Source organism: Ambystoma mexicanum, chromosome 2p, assembly GCF_040938575.1.
Source record: "Ambystoma mexicanum isolate Mex_15411 chromosome 2p, UKY_AmexF1_1, whole genome shotgun sequence".
Taxonomy (NCBI): domain Eukaryota; kingdom Metazoa; phylum Chordata; class Amphibia; order Caudata; family Ambystomatidae; genus Ambystoma; species Ambystoma mexicanum.
This window is the reverse complement of record NC_090923.1, coordinates 774,820,416-774,842,290: the sequence shown is the minus strand read 5'-3', so window position 1 is coordinate 774,842,290 and position 21,875 is coordinate 774,820,416. Positions and strand designations below refer to the sequence as shown.

General features: G+C 45.8%; 1 protein-coding gene across 1 annotated transcript in view; it reads right to left on the bottom strand.

The window, feature by feature from the left end:
- LOC138566779 (cytochrome P450 2F3-like) overlaps positions 1 to 21,875 on the bottom strand; it is a 622,774-nt gene that overhangs the window by 579,372 nt on the left and 21,527 nt on the right. Inside the window, exon 2 of the mRNA XM_069644431.1 lies at positions 10,002 to 10,087. Coding sequence (XP_069500532.1) covers positions 10,002 to 10,073 — 72 coding nt within the window. The 5' untranslated portion in view covers positions 10,074 to 10,087. The remainder of the gene's footprint in view (positions 1 to 10,001; positions 10,088 to 21,875) is intronic.

Genomic DNA, 21,875 nt, shown 5'->3' with positions numbered 1-21,875 from the left:
ATGCCGGAGCAAGTGTGGCAATGCAGAGCGCTCCAGGGCATAAACAGTAATATGACTGAAGATAACAGTCAAAGTCAAGGCAGGGCTTACCAAGCTCAGTGAACGTCCCGCACTACTCTGATAGCAAAGGAGAGGGTCAGATCATGTAGGATCCCGCCTCAATTATAGTTCAGTTGCAGGAGGGGTGAACAATCCCAATAGTACTGGGCAACTGTGTACCCTCACTAATGTACAGATGACACTATTGTTACCAAGAACCTTGTATGCCATGTCCCAATGAGAGCCAAAAGAAGCAGGCCATTGATAAGAGTTCCAACCGGGGGAAGAGAGGACAGATTATAAAAGCCAGAGAGCGCTGTCTGCCAGTGTGGGTTTGATGAGCAGGTGACTCAGCAGTGTTGTAAGATTGGGGAGACTTGGAAGAAGCAGAAGATGGATAAGTAGTGGCAGTGGAGAGCAGGAGGAGGTACCGAGAGCTAAGAGGGTATAGGAATACGTGGTAACCTCAGAAAGAGTGAAGGCAGAGAATGAATCAGTAAAATCAGAAGGAGATAGGGTACCTTAAAGGTGTGATGGTTAAAGGGGAAGTAGGAGGTAGTTTTAACAAAAGGCAAGCGGTTTGAGGTGGAGGGGCTGGCCCCAGAGGCAGGAAGAGACACAGATGAGGTGGTAAAGCTGGCAAAGTAATTGACACAAAGGAGATGGAAGATGAAACATCAGAAAGAAAGTGAGGTTGGTAGTGAACGTGGTATGGAGTAGATTCCAAGTATCACATAGAGTGCAGGAGATGATATCCCAGAGATGATACAACCAAGAGATGTGGAATCATTGGAGGTGGTGACAGAGTGCAGAGATAGCAGAGCCAACCAGGCAGTAACACTTGTGAGGAGGAGGACAGGACATCAGGGGGTGAAGGAGGCAAAGTAGCATTAGCGGCAGACACATTAGCTAAAGCAGGCAAGATTGAGGAGAAGGGTGAGAGCAGTTTCTTAGATAGAGAGGTTTTTGCATGCCTTGTCAACCATAGGGAGGACAAGGCAGCAGTGGAGGATGGAATCCAAGAGACAAAAGAAGAAAGATGAGGAAACCCTGTCAAGACAGAATCCTTAATACCTCTCTCTAGCTTTCCCTGCCTCCTACTGCCACTGAGTCACCCACTTTCAAATTGTTTTAACTTGGTGAGCGTTAGGGCATGGTATGCTGGAAAGCTTGCATCTAAACCAACTATAGATGAAGGGTATAGGTCACTCCAAATCCTGCAAAGCCCAGTCAGGGGTGACACAATGGAATGCAAGTATTTGGGTTTGGGGTTTGGTTCGGGCAAATATTTAGAGATCCTGTCTGAGAAGAAGAAAAAGCCAGACTCCTTACATTCCTAATCAAGAAGCTTGCTCAAAACCCGGCAGGGTATAGCTATGAGGTGTTGCTCTATAAGCAGAGCTTCTGCCCAGCAGTAGCATATGGATTGGAGTCGCTATGGATGAGTAACCTCAAATGGCTAAATGTATTTGAGGGGACATTTTGGAGGGCAGCCAGGGTCATACATGGCATATTGAATTGGTTTGGTTGGTATGGTTCGAGCTGGTGCTCATAACCCTCCGACATTGATCTTAAGGGAAAAAGTGACATTGTTAATTAAGGTAATTAAGGCCAATACTTGTCTGCTTCTTTCATTGATGAGTTTGGTTATGAAGAGGGAAGATTCTACTAGAAACCTTTGAATTTGGGCTGATTATGTATTTGATTTGTTTAGACAAACTGATTGGACCTCCAACTAGGATAATTAATATGGCCTTCACAAGGTTGAATGTTGTTAGGCAGAATTATATGCAGTACCCTTTGGGAACACTACACACAATTAGGACTACAAGTGGCAGCACAAATTCACCTTTGGTACAAGCCTGTACTACAGTCTTTCGACTATTGTATTTACTGGGTTCAGTGTACTTGCCTACAGCTCACATCTTCCTCCTGTGATGAGCTTGGCTGATCTGCCATTCTACCAAGATCCGTTGGGGCAGTACCAACTTATACCAAGAGTTAGGAACCTGTATGCCAAGGCATAGTCTTATGAAATCGTACTTCAAGTGGACTTTAGGAAAACTCTCTAACGGAGCCTTTTCTGTCGACTTCTGCTGCAAGTTCCCATTCAGTGTCTGTTCTTCCGTCACCACAACCAAGAATCCAGAGACTGGGTCCTGTGCTGCTGCATTGTGAAGGCGTCCGACTGCAAGCTTTTCTTCACTAGAGGGAGTAAGTGCGTAAAACAGGTAAACGCATAGCACGCGTGAGAGCATAAAGCGGATGAGTACCTGGAGCGAACGAGTGCCTGGAGCGATCAAGTGCCCATAGTGAACTGATGCATCGCGTAGAGCCGACGAGTGCATAGAACGAACAAGCACGGACGCATCCAGTACTGATGAGTGCGTAGAATGGATGAGTACGTTGAGCTACTTAATGCGTAGAGCATGAAGCAGTCAAGAGTGCATGCCAGTGGCAGTCAAAGTGCATGCATGAGGCAGACAAGAGGGCATGCGTGGTGCGGACAAGTGGACAGTTATGTGGCGGACAAGAGCGCATGCGCGGAGCAGACTAGACCGCGCAGGGCGGACCAGAGTGTATTGAACCAGACTGGAGTGCATAGAATGGAGAGGTGTCCACGGTACGGACTGGAACGCATAAAATTGTGTGACGTATATAGTATGGTTTAGAATGCAAAGAACGTTTGAAAGAGCATATAACTCATCATATCACACCACTATGCTTACTCTCTCCTTTACATCACCACTCAACTAGAACACAGAGATACTATGGGCTTCATCACGACTTGGGCGGTAACGCCGGCGGTATTACCGCTGGTGGTATTAGCCCTACCGCCGAACTCCCCGGCGCTAATAGCGCCGGATCACGAGTTCGGCGTTAAAGTAAATCCCCATTCGGGAATGCCCCATTCCCCATTGGGCTCAATGGGGAAAATTTGCGCTCTTACCGGCGGCGGATTTCCCGCCGGCGGTAATAGCGCAAATTTTCGGCGGATTTCCTCCCAGCTCAGAGCTGGGGCAAAATCCGCCGAAGTCCTGATTTGGCGACCCTTAAATCCCGCGGTAATAGCGCTACCGCCGGATTTAAGGGTTATCGCCAAAGTCGTGATGAGGCCCTATGACACCATTCGGTATATCTGTTCTCATACCAACATCCGCCGCTCACTCCACATCATTCTAAGTTGACACTGCTGGTCTCACACCCCCCCCCAGCCAGGCGTTCTCCTCAGGCCTAACGCAGCTGCAGCCGTTCTGGATAAAACCTGCCTGAACAAACGCATTCTCCTGACCTCTCAACCACCACACCTACCACTAAGAAGCAGCTCCTACACGGATATCGCACGAGCTGCAAACATACCCGGTGCACACATGCACCTTTGACTCTCTCTACTCTCTCTTCTGATCTGAACTTCGGTTCCCAAGGGCGTTCAACCTACCAGCGCCTTCAGACCATACCAATGGTATATATAAGGCGCTATATAAATGCAAAATAACATAACATAACATAACACAGTAAAGTCGTAGCAATGGCTGAGCAGCCAGATTTATCTCAATAGCAAGTGAGCAGTATCAAATAGTTAAACAAAGGACAGCAGTTACTATGATTCAAGCAAACACTGACTCAAGGTTTCCAAGTAAAAGAACATACATTTATTTACTTTTCAGTTATATAACATTTCACTAAAGTGAAGCAGTTCAAAAAGCACACTCTCAATACACCACACCACTCCCAATAGTTGACAGAAAATTTAAGCTCACAAAATGAAGCGGGAGCAAAATGGCACTCTGTTCATTAAAAAGGGAGGGAAAGACAAAGTTAGGCATAAAGAAGCAATACCAACAGGTAAGTAATCAGGGCAATCTAGAGAGAGGAACTACAGTGATGGGATCAAGAAAAATAGGCTTAGAGCCAAAGTCAATAGGACAAAAGTCTTTTGCTCAAGATCACACAGTTCAGGGGAGTTTGAGGTTAAGTCTTTGCCAATAGTTCAGGACGAAGTTGGTTGGTAGAAAAGGTAGCTTAAAGAGAAGAGAAGAACAAGCCCTCGGATTGGCAAAAGGTTTCACACCCTGCCACTGCGACTAGACGAAACGAACAACCGGATGTTGAACAGTATCTTAAATGGAGAAGAAGCTGTAGCTGCGGCAGACGTTCCTGGTAGTTCCAGCAGGCTCACGGTTCCTGAAGTGACTGTCGGACTGACACGAAGTAGGAAGACTGGAGTGTTCTGAACTACCCAGGGAAGAAACCAGCAGCAGAGCAAAGCAACGAATAAAAGGTGCGCTCCTTAAAACCCAAGCAGGGTCCGACCTTCCTGGCTATCCGGCCCACTGTAGCTCGGTACAGCGAATTCGACCAGAAGGGGGGGGTCCTGGCTTGGAGTTTGGGTGAAATGGTTGGTCCCACCAGCTAAAGGGAAGAAGATTCTTGGAAGATCCTCCCTGTCGTTGGAGTCTGAAGATTCGGACCTGCAGCAGGGCTTCACCGGGTGGTTCAGTCGTTGTAGGGGTCCTCTTCTGTCAGCTCCTCTTCGGTTCTCTCATTCCAGTGGCGACTCTGCTCTTCCAGACGCAGAGACCTGCTTTTTATGCAGTTTTCCCCCATTCACACAGCCTGGCTGTCAATCACACAGCAGGGTGTCTGTCTTGGCAGGGACAGTCACCCAGCCAATCAAACAGGAGTGCGACTTGGGTTACCAAGGGAACCAATGGCAGGGGTCCTAAAACCCCTCCCTCACATCCTGCCTCCCAGACTTTCAGGCACCTAAAGGAGGGCTTCTGGGCAGAAGCCCGCGAAAGACGGTGAACAAAGGAACCAAACCTGGTTTGGCGCGTAGAGACGAACACGAGAAAGACTTTTCAAAAAAGAAATGGCGACTAAACCAAGCCTGAGCGATATTAAAAACAATATGGTCAAGCGGGTTTAAGTTTGAGGCTTCTAAGATAACTGCGGTAGAAAAAATAGAGTAGTTACCACTGCCGCCAGCCAAGTCTTAATGGAAAGGGAGCAAAACAATGCCCATAGAGACATAGACAAAAAGGGGTAAGAATTAACCCTTTCCAGTACTCCATGTAATATGGTTTTTGTACTGGGTCTGTGTTTTTTAAAAGAGACTAGTAAAGTTAATGGCTACTTTACATGTTCTGGGGGACATTAGTCAGCCAGAGAAATTGGAGTCTGAGTTGGGAAGTCTAAAAGACAACCCTGTGTCACTGCACTGAAGGTGCTGTGTAACAGAGAGTAACACGATGATGCCTGTTGAGTAGGTGAGGCTCCACAGTCTATGAACACAAAAATGTTAAACACACAGAGCAAAACACATGTAAGAGTGGGAAAAAAGGCTCTCACTCTTACCAGGTGAAAAAAAAATCCTAGAAACCCAGCAAAGCTGCTGAGGGACTCACTAGGTAAGGGAAATTAGCCATATATGAGAATTCTCCCTAACAAATGTGAGTGTAAACTGGATGCCTGGGATTGTGTCTCCAACTACAATCATATACAGACACTACAAAGGCTATCCTAGACACAGGGCCTCATCACGACTTGGGCGGTAACCCTTAAAATCGGCGGTAGCGCTCATAGCACCGATTTTAAGGGTCCGTCGGATCACGACTCCTAATACCGCCGGCGGATTAACAGCCGGTGCAAGGACAGCCGGCTGTACAAGCGCCGGCCATAACAGCGCCAGGAACCCTTAGCGCTAAAACATCATCGATCAGGAGCCCGGCGTAAGCGCTATTAGCGCCATGAAAGCGGCGGATAATCTGCCGAAAATACCTCCAGCAAAAAGCTGGAGGTAACAGTACACAGGCCACAGCAATGAGGGCCCAGGTGTAAGCAATGCAATCCAGAGGCCTACAAAGGACCCACCCATGCACAACACCCCCTCCCCAAAACCATGCTGCCATTTGGAACCGGGAGCCTTGATGTCGACTACTACCTGCTGCGCCTGGAGCTACAGAGGCCAGTCAACCAGGCCAGGGCCCTGGGGGTGCCGGGGGCAGTGGGGATGAAGAGAAGGAGGATAAGAGCAGCAGAAGCAAGGCACCCAGCCATCCCCAGGGTCAGGCCAACACCCTGGGCCCTAACTGATGGTCAGTTGGTGACAGAATATCCGCTGGACAGGGCAACCATCACCCAGTTGCTGGATACAATCCGGGGGACATATGCAGCTGCATATCCAGCAGCACGGCAGTACCTCCCCTAGTGAATATCGGGTCTCTGCTACTATCACTTGGGACTGGCAGTGACCACCATACCGTTACCATGATGCATGGAATGGTCCAGTCCACATTCAGTGCCATGCTGGTACCGGTGCTTGATGCACTGTTGAATCATGTGAACAAACACATTGCATTGCCAGCCACACAGGCACAGGTGCACCAGCTGAAGGGTCACTCCCATGCCATTGCCCAAGTACCGAATGTAATAGAAGCCCTGGACTGCACACATGTGGCACTTGTACCACCCCAGGCACATGAGGCTGCCTACAGAGACCGGAAACAGTACCATTCCCTCAATGTGCAGGTGACATATGGCCCTGACCTCACCTTCAGCCACTGCTGTGCCCGCTACCCAGGATCCACCCACGACTCCATGCTCCTACGCAACAGTACCCTGCCAGCGTACATGGAAAGGCACCAAGGGCAAAACACATGTCTACTGGGTGAGTACAAATGTATACCACAAAGCATGTCAATCCACAACTGATGTTGCCTGACACCGAATCCATCATTCTCAAAAGTCAGTAGCATCACAGCCGCATACACATACAAGCAGAAAGCACGATGAACCTTGGGCATGTCCAACACAGCAGAACACACCCATGCAGGATGTAAGTCATGTAGCGGCACCATGACATATGGAATACCCACCACAACAAAGCCTCCAGTGTGAGTAGCACCATGTTTCCCAACACTGACACACTCCAGACATCCCACCCTGGCCACCCGACAGCAAAGAAATACCAAACCATCACCTGGCACATCCACGAATGCTCCACACGTAAGTAGGCCGAGTGACGACAATGCACATCCCACAAACACTGTCCCCAAAATGGCCATGAGAATGCATTGAGAACAGTACAGAATAGTGAAGATCAGCAAATGCAACTGTAGGCCAATGGATTAGCAATGACACATGAGGCAGCCACTTCTGTCAAGCAGAAGTAGATGGAAGGGCCCCCTCATCCTGCGACATGTGAATGAGTACTGTTACATATCGAAACATAGCCGTACTAAGTGGAGACTACCCCATTGATTCAATCATGCCCATAGGACAGCGCACTCCACAATGTCATAGGCCAAATGAGAAATATGGCAAAATCACACTGATGACAGGGCTCTGTACACCCACTGGACTTACCTTGTCCCCATACCGGCTTTCTCTCCCCTACATATGAATCTGGATATCCCCAGGACGCGTGGCTCATTACCCCTGTGCGTCACCCACACACGGCTGCGTAGCGGGCATACAACCTTGGCCATGCCCGTACACGGATCTGCGTGTAGAGGACATTTGGACTTTTGAAGGCACGCTCCCGGTGCTTCGACTGCACAGGAGGTGCTATGATGTATGCTCCGGAAGAAGTCGTGAAATTTCACTGACATGTGCCATGCTGCACAACATCTGCTGTTGCGCACGGTGCGCCAGATTTTAGGGTTCGCGCTAATCGCGCTTATGCCTTGGACCGGGGCGCGTGCACGATTAGTCGTGATCTGGCGGATTATCCGCCGGGTGCCTTGGGGTTAGCGCTATTTAGGTCCGCGGATAATCCGCCACATTTACCGCCCAAGTCGTGATGAGGCCCACAGTATGCAAAGTTATACTTTTATGAAACCTCAGCACTATTTGGTGAGAATAGTTTTCTCACCAATGTTGATCATTTAATAAAAATGTCTATTTTGGGCCGTCAGTTGGGGATCTCAACCGAAGGTTGCTATTGTCATCTGTGTCGTATACTTCATATTCCCGAAATGGCTCAACACTTGCTGACCTCATGTCCATCAATAATGCACCTGTATATGCATAGCTTGATGGGGAGTGTACATAACATTGCCCCCATACAAGATGATGCTTTCTGGGAATACTGCCTCCATTCTGGGAACATGCACGTTATCCTATAAGGTGTTTGGAGGGTGATTGAAGAGGAATTAAGGACGATGGAATCATTTTCTCCCTATTAATCACTATTTACTTTTTTTTAAACTTAAAGGTCACCATCTGTTGCCCCCGTTGTTTAAGTGTGTGATCTCAGGTATGATATAGTTGTTCATTTGTGACTTTGTGCTTCATTTTTATTATTATTGTGGTGGGTTATAATGATATAATGTTTTTGTTATGATGTATGTATGTGGAAAGGTCTCTTTGATATACTGACACATTATTAATAAATTAAAAAAGGTAAAATTTTACAAATCTGGGACAGACAATCCAGAGGCCAAGAGTGTTTTGGATTCTGGGAAAACAGAAACGACATTGGGTGGAAGATCGTCTCTTGAAAATCATTTTTAGAATTGATTCTTACACAATTTCAGATTTATTGCATAGGTTTGCATTGTTTGCGTTTCATTCTTAACCTAAGAACTGACATAGGGAAATCTAGTTGGAGTCATTGGACTATGACAATTGGGAGTGTTATTTCCAGTGAAATTACGATCTGTTCTGATTAGCAACTGCCAGTGTTGAGCTGAAATATGCATGCATGCTGGCTATTGATGGGGTGTGGGTGGTTTGGTAATACCTGAAGACTGTGAAGGGGTTGGTCCTTCCATAGAAAGAGTAAACTAGAATTATGCAGGACGCAAAAGTGACTGTTGGTCTTATGCATCTAACTGATTGTGGATGTAGTGGATTCGTGCCTGTTTAATGTGTTTGATGCTCCGATTTTCCCATTTTGTGGCATGAATCACATTATTTGTGTTGCATTTGTTAATGAGTAAAGAACAGTAAATCATGTAGAAAGTGGGTACTGTACATTTAGAATGTGGAATGTTGTGGGACTTGACTTTTTGAGAAGTTTACCAAAAAGGTAATACACTTCATAAACTTGCAATGTTCTATCCATGCCCCATTAAATGCTCATAAATAATTCTTTGGGGGGCAATATATTTATGCTTTACTTTTATTTGCTTAGTATATTATAGCCTGATGTGGCATCTTATACAACATTATGGTAAAATGACAAAGAATAACCAGCATGCAATTCAATCATTAACAAAAATACATTAACACGATAATAAGTCCACTATTTCCTCAATAAAGTTTCACCATTTTGTCAGTTGAACAAGTAAAACCACTTAATCTCCTTTGTTAAAATCTTTCCACAAATGAGCAAGGGAGGCACCATTTCCTGAATCCCTGGCACGAGCCAACAATGACATTATTTTAATTACTGCCATACTGCCTAGAACTAGATCTCCACTTAATATGCACGTCCGTAAATCTCTACTTTTACCCTTGACCCCCATGTGATCTCAAACGAGGAAACAACCTTACATTCTAAGTCATGCATTGGAGCATAGTCCAGTAATGAAGGTACTCATTAAAGTATTCCTTATTCTCAAAGCTTAATGACATTTCGCCAATGTTTGTCAACAAGTGCTCAGTGTCCAGCTCAAGAGTTGACTTCTCATCATATGTTTTGTATCGAGCAAGTGAAAGGATGATAGGTTCAATAGAATGCTGCGTGCATATGTGTTTATTAGCATGAAACATAATGCATGTTTACCTTTGCAAACAGCTGTAACTGAAAATCTATTTATGTTTTCGTATACCCTTTGATTCCTGGAAGTGAGTGTGAAGAAATAGTCATACAGAACTTTATTTTATAAAATAAATTCTTACAAGTTAATTGCTTCAGGTTAAAAAAAAAAAGATGACGGAGTTGAACATTCCATGCACGGTCGACATGAGTGTACACAACATACTCTTACAGTCCTGTTTTTCTCGTGACTTACTTGGAATGCTGACTTACTCCATCCTTGCCAATGGAAGAATCTGGATGCATCTTCTGTCAGCTGTGTGATCATCACACTTGTTCATACTAAAACCGATAATTATCAATTACATTTTCGTATTAGTATACGTACTTTTTTGGTGACATGTTTATTATTTGTCCAGAGGGATGTAAATATGAAAATGGGGTGCAAATATGATTATGCATTTTATTTTAGCCTTAAATGTACTTAAGCTGCAAATATGGTGAGAAATGTTTTGTTTTCCACTAAATATACTTGTCCTAGTAATAAAATTCACAAATAGGGGAACACTTCTCCGAATAACAGTATTTTTGTGTTCATAAAATACATTAACTTCAAACAACAATTTTTTAGATGTAACATGGATTTGCTGGAAATGTTATCACCTAAATGAATTATGGGGAGGAAAACCTTTGCTGTCGGAAAGAATTGTAACTTTTCAGAATTTTTCCAGCCGAAAACGACCTTAACACACATAATTTAAGGTGAGTGTGCATTGTGAATATTAGAAAATAAAGGTAGAAGATGACCAAGAAGTGGCACTGAGATTTTCACAGGAAGATTAACTACAGAATAATTTACATCACCTGCATTTAATGTGTTTCTTATGTTAGTTTCTATTTAGTGAGTAAAATCATTGAGACTCAAAAAGGTATATCAAAACACGTACACTGTCGTTGTATTTCTTGAGAGCAACTTCAGCAATCAGTTGTTAAGGTTCTAGTACAGGCTTATGTCTGCAAAACAGATCACATCAGCATTGTGGATGGGGTCAAGGCAGTGTGAGGTTTAAGCAAACAATGCAAGAGATTGGTTTGTGTGTTTTGCAGTCTGTAAATAATTATGTAACGGGTATCAGAAAACAGTTTGCTTTCTCTGGGCATCAGGACACCCTTCAATGACTTATCAGGTTTTGGGTCAAATACAGCAGAGTATGTTACTGTGATGCGTAACAAAAAATGTACATATATATCACAGCATACGGTCGCAGAAGTGAGATTAATAGAACCATATTGGAGTGCTATGTCTACCTGTGAAATACAGAAAAGAAAATTCATTACCACGAAAGGGTATTTGGTGTTCTGAATGTGGTCTATATGAGGAGAAAGGCATGCCTAGGCAATGAAGTTGATACAGTGAGGCTGAAAAAGCTGAGAAATAAGACCTATCCTCAGGCAGTAGATTCTTAAAAAATCAGCAAGATAGGGGGACATGGGAGATCAGGGACTTGATTGCACATAGCACAGTTATCTGCAATCTTAGGTTTTTCCGATGTTTTATTCTGCAATTCGAATGCCCCCTCACCATCAGCTATCCTGACTCGGGACGGGCAATGTACATAAAAACATCTGAGGAGTCCCTGGTTCCAGACCTTTGAACAGCTTATAGGTGTTAGGGAGAATTCTCATGTATGGCTAATTTCTGTCACCTAGTGAGTCCCCCAGCAGCTTTGTTGGGCATCTGGAGTATTTTTTTTTCCACTTAGTAGGAGTGAGAGCTTTTCCCCCACTTTACCTGTGTTTTGCTATGTGTTTGTACCTGTTTTTTGGATTGTGGACTCTGAAGTACACCACTTCAGTAGCCCCCTTCTTTTTGTGTGTCACACAGCACCTTCAGTGCCTTGGCACAGGGTTGTCTTTGAGACTTCCCTCGACTCCATTTCTGAGGTGACTACCGTCCCCCAGAAAAGGGTAAAGTTACCATTACTTTACTTAGTCAATCTACCACAGATCCAGTACACCCCATCTTCCATGGAGTACTGGAAAGGGTTAATTTGCATCCTTTTTTATCTGTACCTCCTAGAGCATTGTTTCGCTCTTTTAACATTTATACTTGGCTGGCGGCAGTGGTATCTACCCTAACTTTTCTACGTGATTATATTAGATAAACGTGGTACTGTTTTATATTCACCTCGAACATAAACCCGCTTGATCAAATCGTCTTTCTTTTGGCTCCGGTTTCTTTTTGTTAAAGTCCTTCTTGTGTTTTACTTTGCGCGGAAAACTAGGTTCGCCTTCTTTGTTCACTGTCTTTTGGCGGGCTTCTGCTCAGAAGCCCTCTTCAAGGTGCCTGGGTGTCTAGGTGGGCTGAATGTGAGGCAGGGGTGTAGTCACCCCCTGCACAGGGTATCCTAGGAAACCCAAGTCGCACTTTGTCATGATTGGCCAGGGTAGTTGTGCGGGCTGGACAACCCCCCTGCTGGGTGATTGACAGCCAGGCTGTGTGAATGTTTTTTTTTCGCATAAAAGGCAGGTCTCTTGGGCTAGAAGTCAGAGAGTCGCCACTGCAACTACAAGGAACCGAAGAGAAGCGTAGAGAACGACGGCTGCTGCAACTACCCCGTCCCGGTGAAGCCCTGCTGCAGTCCTGAGCCATCTTCCCTTCAACGACTTAGAGAAGATCCAGTCCGGAGTCTTCTTCCCTTGAGCTTGGTGGGGAGAATCAGCTCATCTTCTACAGCCAGAGGAATCTCTTCCTTGGTCGAAATCGCTGCACGCTGCTGTAGTGGTCCGGATAGCCACCTGAAGAGCCTCTCTTGTTTTTAAGGAGCACACCTTTTATTCCTCGTTGCTGCTGCTGTCTTCATCCCTGTGTTGTGCAGACCCCCTTCAGATGTCCTCCTTCACAACGAAGCTCCAGGAATCGTGGGTCTGCGGGAAACCAACAGGAACAACTGCCAGGGCACCAGCTGCACCATTGGAACAAGGTACTGTGTTCTACTTGAGGAAACTGGGTGAACCCCTTTTCTTCATTTCCAAGGCTTGCCCTTGTCTTCCCTCCTTCTTATAACTTTTGCTTCCGAACATTGACAATATCGAAGTACTTTTTGGCTATGTTGAATCGTGAACTATCTGACTGTGTGATCTTCGGCAACAGGCCCCGGAGTTTTTCGACCCTGGCTCCGGCCCTTTGACTTTTGAACTCCTGTCTCTGAGTGTTTCTTGATTCTGCCTGCCTAACCAAAATAGTGCCTGTGATTTTTGCCTCCAACTCCCTCTGGGTATCTCAGGTGCTAAGTGTGTTTTGCCTCGATAGCATTTCATGTCACGGATATGCGTTTATTTAGTAGACCGAACTGTCAAAAAGTGATCGCAATCGTATTTGCGGTAACGTGTTTTGTTCGTAACATTAGTTCATTCAAACACAGGGTACTTACCTTGATACTTACTGTACAAAGTGAATTGGTTAGTTGTAGTATATTTAACATGTGGTTTTTATTTAAGTTTAATAGAAGTGCTGTGTTTATAACGAATGGTTTAAAAATAAACATACTTATATTTTTCTACCTGAAACCTTGAGTCAGTGTTTGCTTGAGTCACAGTAATTGTGGTCCCTTTTGTGTAATCTCTGCTACTGCTCATATACTCTTGAGATAAGCCTGGTTGCTCCGCTACTGCTACCACTCTGACATAGTAGTACAGGCTTGTACCAAAGGTAAAACCTGTATTACCACCAGTAGTCTTAATTGTGTGTAGTGGTCCCTAAGGGCACTGCACAGGATTCTGCCTAACAATAGGGATACAAAAGGAGCAAAACATGTGCAAGATAGAGGACCCTGGAACATCAACCTCTGTTAGGCAGAACCACCTGCAGTACCCATTGGGAACACTACAGGCAATTAGGACTACAAGTGTTATCACAATTTCACCTTTGGTACAAGCCTGTACTACACAGTAAAGTGGTAGTGATGGCTGAGCAGCCAGACTTATCACAAGAGTTTAAGTGAGCAGTAGAACAAGTTACACAAAGGACCAATAATACAGTGATTCAAATATACACTTACTCAAGGTTTCATGGTAAAATAAATGTATTTACACATTGACTTAGAACACATTACACTACCACAAACAGCTCAATATCATACACTAATAAACCACAAAAATCCAACCGGAAAGTAAATGAACAAGTTTAGCTCCAAAATGAAATGGGAGCAAAATGGCACCTTCAGATACTTGGAAAAGGGAGGAAAATACATGTTTATAAGAATAGACAGCCCAAATACATTCATAGGCAGGGCAAAGGGTTTCAGTTAAATACAACCAGCAATTCTTCTCAACAGGCCTCTGCCAAAGTCAATGGTTCAGAGTCTTTTGTATAGGATAGCACAGTTCTGCTATATAAAGGTTAAGCCTTTGCCACAGATTTTAAAGGATTTGGCTAGGCAAAAAGTTTGACGAATTTTTAGAGAAGGACAAGCCTTCGAAGTTGAGGAAAGTTTCACGCACTTTCTCGATGGCTGAAAATATTTCCGGACCGCGTTTGCACAGTACATTTTTTAACGAAGAAAGCAGTAGCTGAGGTAGTTGTTCCTGGCAGGTCCGAGCAGGTCTCGCAGTTCCTGAGCTTCAGTCGTGCGGACAAGAAGGACGTCGGGAGGTTCCTGCACTGCCCAGGGAGGAGGCCAAAAGCTGTAGCTAGACGTCGGTTTAAGGTGTGAGTGCCTTAAAGTCCACAAGCTGGTTTCCTTCCCACTGGCTGTCCGGTTTTCAAGCAGCACTCTGCTGAAAATTCGACCAGTCGGGGACGGTGTCCAGGTGGCTTACGAGTTGGTTGTTCCCACCAAACTCAAGGGAAGAAGTTAACCTTGAAGGGCTTCTCTGTCGATTGGAGTTTCAGGCAATAGGGCTTCACCGGTCGTCCAGGAGTTGCAGCAGTCCTCTGCCTTCCGCTCGTCTTTGGTTCTTTCATTCCATTGGTCGACTCTGCTTTCCAAGTCCCACAGACCTGCTTTTAAACAGTTTTTCCCGATTCATTCAGCCTGGCTGTCACTCACCCAGCAGGGTGGCTGTCCTTGCCGGACAGTCAGCCAGCCAATCACACCAGAGTTCATTCAGGTCTCCTAAGAGGCTAAGCACAGAGAGTTTCGGGCACCTACCTCACATCCTGCGCACCCCAGACACTCTGGCACCAGAGGAGGGCTTCAGCACTGAAGCCCACTAAAGGGCACGAACAAATGGACCAAACCTGATTTGGCATGCAGGGTTACACACAAGAAGGACTTTTCCTAAAAGAAATGGCAAAAAAAGATGACCGGAGTCTGTTTTTACAGATAGGTCTGGGACGCCATATTGAAAAACATGGCTGCCCTTGATTTTTAGCGTTGTTAGCAGCCACGAAAAATCTCGGTAGTTGATCTAAACCACTGCCACCAGCCATTTAAAATAGGAAAAGGTAACATTTGACTGTTACATGAATGTTTTGACTCAGGGGAAGCTAGGCAACCCCTCCAGCACTCTATTGGAAGATAGTGTGTTTGTTGTGTCAGTACATTTAAAAAGACTAGTAAAGCCAATTTAACTTTACATGCTCTAGGAGACGGTAGTCAGTCCCAGAGAAGGTATTTAAACCTTGGGGAGTCTGAAAGACACACTTGTGCCACTGCACTGAAGGTGCTGTGTGACACACAGAAAAAGATGATGCCACTGGAGGTGTTTTAAAACTCCATAACCAAAGAACACAAAAGTAAAACACATACTAAATACATGGAAGAGTGGGAAAAAAAGGCTCACACGCTTCCCAGGTAAAAAATGAAATCCCAGAAATCCAGCAAAGTTGCTAGAGGTCTCAAAAGGTAAGGGTAATGTATGGGAGCGAGGGGTCCTCAGGCCCCCTCGCGTCGTACGCTCCTCAGTACAAGGCTTGGACCGCGTGCCTCCGGTAGTGGTAATGCCCCTTTTCCTTATGTAAAGTTAACCACGGTTGACTGCTGCATAGATGGGACTACTGAGCAGGACACGGGGCATCCATCTTTTGTACCCCTTTAGACTCCATCTTGGGTAAACAGGCCTCACTGCGATAGTACAGCAATGCTCGGCTCATCTTTCCACCGCAGCAGCCAAGGACAGAGACACACACACACACAAGGCGCGCAGGCAGCTGGCTGGCCCCCACCCTTTCACTCCCCCTGCGAAGAAAAGCTCTGCACTTCCATTCTCACGCTGAGGCTGGAGAAAGTTGCAACAATCAATATGCTACAGTTTTCTTCCTCTGAGATCACTGTTTGCCTGAAAACCGGCATGTGAACCAAGATGAGCTAAGCACTTCCTGCTCGATTCGTTCTCATAAATGTGCAAGCCACCCACCCCCATTAAAACAATTTATTGCCATCCTGACCCTGCACCCCCTGTAAGGTATTTCTTTCAAGTGCCAGACCCTCGCCTGTGCTGCGAAACCCACCCAACACCCCCACTACTAACCTTAAGCATTTTTATTATTATATATAATTTTACTTGCACTAATGAGTTTGAAACTTAGAAAGAGAGGCGAAACATAGCCTGATTCTTTTACATGCACAATAAAGGTCACGGCCTTCAATTAAAGCCACAAATGACCCAATTGTACTGACAATGATGATTGTGTGTAACTTATGTAGAAATGTGACAAGTAGCATAACATGTTTTAAATAATTTGTCATTTAGCATGAAACAATACTAGCTTAGGTAGTGACCACAGTGACCGGAACCTGACCTGCATGGAGCGCAAGATGTTTGACGTCCGTCAGCTACTCAGCCAACCAGGAGGAAGAGATGCTACCCACACCTACAGCACCACACCGTCTGGCCAATCGGGTCCATTTAGTATTTTTTGTTAGAGTTACTTTAACTAATATAAATGTTGACACTGATGTAATGAGGTAGAGAGTTTTTTGGGTTATTTCCTAGCTGGAGAAATAAACCATCCTTTGAACTCTTGCAGCCGGTTCTCAGTGCCTCTTTCCCCGACAAGGGGTTTTGCCTGTTATTTTATTTCTTTTTCTCTCACACGTAGTAAGACGGGGAAAGGCACCTACATTTTTGGTGACCCCCGCGACGTGATTTAGAGAGGTCCATTGAGGCCTGCGTCGCCCGGCAGCGAGATCCAGGGCGCCCCCCAGCAGAACCATCGCCTCCGCGGTTGACCAGACTGTGCACACCAAGAAGAAAGGGGCAAGGGTTCCCGGTTGACGAATACCCAATCGAAAAAGCTGCTCGCCAAGGCAGGCCACGGCTTGGTTGGGGGACGGACCTGAGCGAGGTCCGGCCGCGAGCGGCGACCCTCGGAGTACCTGACTGAACACGTGGAGTCCTGGTTGCAAAGACCCCAAAGGAAGGTAAGGGGGAAACACGGGAAGAAGGGAATTAGTAATAAAGGGAAGGTAGCCAAGAATAGGGTCTGTGTGTGTGACGGTGAGGCTTTTCTGATCTATCCTTTATATGGCCATTAGGTGTTGTAAGAAGTGAGAAGAAGAAGAGAAGTGGTATCCTAGCCCGTAGGGGGTAGAAGGCGGTGCCGCGTAGCATTTGTCCCGACCAAGTTCAGAATAGAGATAAAGAGAAAAATAGTAGGGGTCTCGTGTAGGCTCGGAGTAGTTTTTAGAATATTCTTTTTCCGTGGAAGTAAGAAATCTTGAGACATAATAAAGGTGAAAGAGGGGGGGAGTGAATGCGAAATAGTGGATAGTATAGGGAAGAAGAAAAAACAGGGTCAGTAACGGGAATAGGGAAAGAACAAACACACGCAGGCAGTGCATGTGTATGTTGCATGATTATATGTTTGTTGGTCTGCTTTTATGTATATGGGCCTCATTACACGGAAGGCGGTGAGCCATGGCGCTATTAGCGCCATGGCTCATGCCAGTAAAATACTGGCACCGCCTTGGCGGAAAGGGGATTTACCGCCCCATTCCAAGATTGGTGGGGTGGTAAATCCCCCTTCCACCATTGCCCTTCCCCATTCCCATTTCTGCCCCATAGGGCTCTATGGGAATGGGGAAGGTGCTAATTACGGCACCGCAATTTTGCGGTGCCGTAATTAGCTCCGAGGTCCCTTAGCAGATTTGTTTTTAACGCCTGCAAAAAGCAGGCGTTAAAGCACCAACCCGCTAAGGGACCTCGTAGTAAGGCGGTAATGGTTAACGGTCACCGTTACCATTAACGGTGGCCGTTAACCATTACCGCCTTCCGTGTAATGAGGCCCTATGTCTTGTTGAACACGCTAAAGTATTTTAACACAAGTAATTTGTGATCGATACAAGGTAAAGAAGAAGAAATAGCTGTGGGGGGTGATCAGGTAACACCTCTCAGAAAGCTAATGTGACATATGGTAATTGTGAGCATTGATAAAGAACATATTATTTCTACATATTGTAATTGATATACCAAGTAAGAGGTGGGAAGAGATTCAAAGGTAATAGAATACACAAAAAAGGAAAAGAAACATTGCCATGGGGGGAGTAACACCACTGGCACATATTTGCCAGCACTTTCCACTTTATAGCGACAGGATACAAAAGTATCACGATTAGTGGATCACTGAGATAAAGGGAGACGGGGTTACACCAATTTGGCCAGAAGGAGGATCATTTGACAAAAGAGTGTTGTCAATACTAAGATTTAGTATCAACACATTTGCTAGCGCGATACAAAGGGAAACAGTTACAGAACCGGAGAGAAGTGTTAGATTAATGGCGAATGTTTGAGGAAGTTTCCACCACGGCAGAGGTAGGTACAAACAGAATGACGGAAAAGCAGAAAAACCCTGAAGAAGTAGGTGGGACACCAAAAGGGGAATGTTCAACAACTACAACTGAAAACGAAGTAACAAAAATCTATCCCTTAATGACTAGGCCAGCGGTAGGGTTTAGTGAACCCCTGTATATACCACCCACCGCCACTGCCCAGAGCGGGGTGACAGCCCCCGAACCTCCACCATATGACAAAGAAGGCCTGTTTGGCCCCATGAGTGCACCTCCTGTGGATATAGCACGTTTAACAGGTGATTTGGACCGTCAGCTAGCACAAGCACAAATGGAAATAACACGGTTAAGAGCTTTATGTGACAAAGGGCAAATGCTGCCAGGGGGAGGGGCGGTACCCCCGCTATCATTGGCAGATCTCACACCTCCGATCGGGGCAGCAAGCAATGCAACCCCAGCAGCCTCGGTATCGGGGCAGTCTATAGTATCACAAGGGACGTCATCACAGCAGAGGCAAGAACAAGAGTGGCAGTCAGGACAGTTCCTGTTCCAATTGAATAACAAGCCAGTGAGAATTATACGCCCAGATACACCAGAGAGCCAACAAAGTGGAGACCAGAGTGGAAGACAAGGAAGTGAACCCAAGGAAAACTGGGAGGATAATAACGAGTTAGAATCAGAAATAGAAGAAATATGGGACAATTTAGATGAATACGAAGAGGCAGCTGCCACAGAGGGATCCCCACTGCCAAACCACCGTTATCCAGACACACTATCGCCACCATTATGGCAAGGTAGATTAAGACAACGAACAGGGAGGATAGGAAACATATTGGTAAGTAAAGCGAAAAAAGGGAAGACAAGCAGAACGGGAAAGAAACAAAAACTACAAATGCCACTGATACATAAAGGAGCAGGTAGGCCAAATTACATTCCGTGGGCACAAATGGACAAAGCCAACCTGTTAAAACTCCTCCCCCCGCTGACGGGAGGGGCAGGTAAGTGGATACATGTATTTGAGAAGAACACGGCAGGCGTGCCGTTAGCTATAGGTGATGTAAAAAGTTTATTAGTTTCAGCAATCGGGGACCAAGCAGACACAATCTGGGAAAGGGCAGGGTTCCCGGGAGTAACGATGAGCTGTGACCGACACGATGGATCACCATTTAACAATGTTCGAGCGCAAGTGTGGGATGCATTGCGGCATGCATTTCCAGACATTCCAGATTTACATGCAGTAATGCAGTGTACAATGGAGGAGAACGAGGATCCTGCACAATTCATTTTGCGAGTGCAAGATTTATGGAGAAGGGAAACTGGTACGGCATGGAATCAATCAACAGCTTTATTCTATTTTATCATTAAAAAGGGGTTGCCGAAAGAGGTGCAGAAGGCCTTGGACAAAATAGCTGGGATTGAAGCCAAAGGGTGGCCTGAAATTCAGAGCATAATTGTATACCAGTGGAGGAGGATCAAAGAGAAGGAAAAGGAGGTCACGCAAAAGAGGCTGGCTGACGAAGCGAAATTAGTACATACGAAATTAGTGAAGGTCGTCGCCATTACTGCCAGTGCAATAGCAGACAGAGGAAACGAAGGAGAAGAAAACGCGGGAGGAAGGCCCGTCGGGATAGCAGCACAGTGGGTTGGAGAGGACCAAGGACAGTGGAACGGAGAGGAACAACCATGCCAAGGATTGCAGTGGCAGAACAGGCCGGCCCAAGGAAGAGGTGGGTACCGTGTGCAAAGGGGAGGATACGGAGGAATGGGAAACAGAGGGTATGGTGGGCAAAGACCAAGGGAAGGACAACAGGGGTTGTGTTGGAATTGTGGAAGATGGGGACATTATTCACGAGATTGTAGAATGCGACCATCAGGGTATTTTCAACAGCAGCAACAACAGCCCATGAACAATGAACAGGGGTGGGGCTGCCCACACCCAGGTAGCCCTTGTGGCGCTCCAATGGGGAGGAGGGGACAACAGGATCAATACTGCTATGACCCCCAAATGCAACAAAGACCGCCAGCCCCACCACAGCAGCAGCGACAGCAGCAGCATCCACAACAGCAAAACGCACTACAGCCCATGGCGAGACAAAACCCAGTAGGGAACATAAACAATAACCCTTTTGCAGCGGCTGCACACGGTGCCCCTGCACCATACTGCGGCGTAACAGTCGTGGGTGACAACGTTTTTTCAATGCCAGGTCAGCAAAAATACCAAGACTAGGACAGCCCACAGGGAGCACTTGCGTGTCCAGTCCTATCCACCACACAAAGTGCAAATGAGGAACCACTAGTGGCGGCAGAGATAGGAAACAAGCAGTTTATCTTTATGGTAGACTGCAGCAGAAAAATCATGCCTCACAGAAGGGCGGTTTCAGCTCTCGGGAAGAAATTTGGAGACGCAGGGGTTCTCTGGGGCTATTTTAAAAGTTCCTTACACAAAAGATCTTGATGTAACAGCGGGGGGAAAAACAGTGCGTGCACCCTTATTGTAGCCGGTCAAGTGGCACAGCGAGTAGAGCGCTCGCTTTGTCATCTGTGCAGAGCCTGCCAACGCAGGTTCGAATCCCGGCAGGGCCAAACTCAGCCTTTCATCCTTCCGAGGTCGATAAATGAGCACCACACACCGTGGGTAATAATAAGCAGCGCTCAGATACCTGAGGGTTCGTAGCGCTATATAAAATGCCAAATTATTAAATTATTATTATTACGAAGATGCGCCAATCAATTTGATGGGACGAAACCTACTCAGTAAGCTAAACATGACCATAGCCTTTACTGAAAGAGGGATAGTGTGCTCAACGCCAGGGGTATGCCCCGTACGGGCAGTCTTGCTAATAAGTACGATTACAAAGGAAGTTGCAGTAAGAGGGATTCCCATTGACATGGACATGTTCGCCTATGGAATACAGGTATTAGCCCGAGTAGTGCCTGAAATAACACAAAAAGAGTGGAGAATACCATCCGATTTAATATTCTGCCCAATCACACCAACAGATGTAGTGCCAGCACAATTATGTCTATAGACATTGAGGCAGTTCAAGTTTCCAACAAACGCATTGTGGTCATAGGCGTGGACATGCAAGGACGCGAGTGGAGAAGTGTGCTATGCATAGAGCCAAACATAATGCTAAAAGATATTACTGATGAAGAATTGTTTACTGACTATGAAGGGGATGGAGAAATAATAATGGAAATAAGCATACCATGTGACATTATGATTCAATACAGAGAAATACACAACCCACTTATGGCTAACATAAAAGCCCCACTGACAATATTTGAAGAAGACATGGCCAGGTTAGCACCTGAAATTTGGACTACGGGACCACACGATGTAGGTTTGTTGCATGAGGTAATTCCCATAAAAATAAAACTGAAACCAGAGTGAAGCA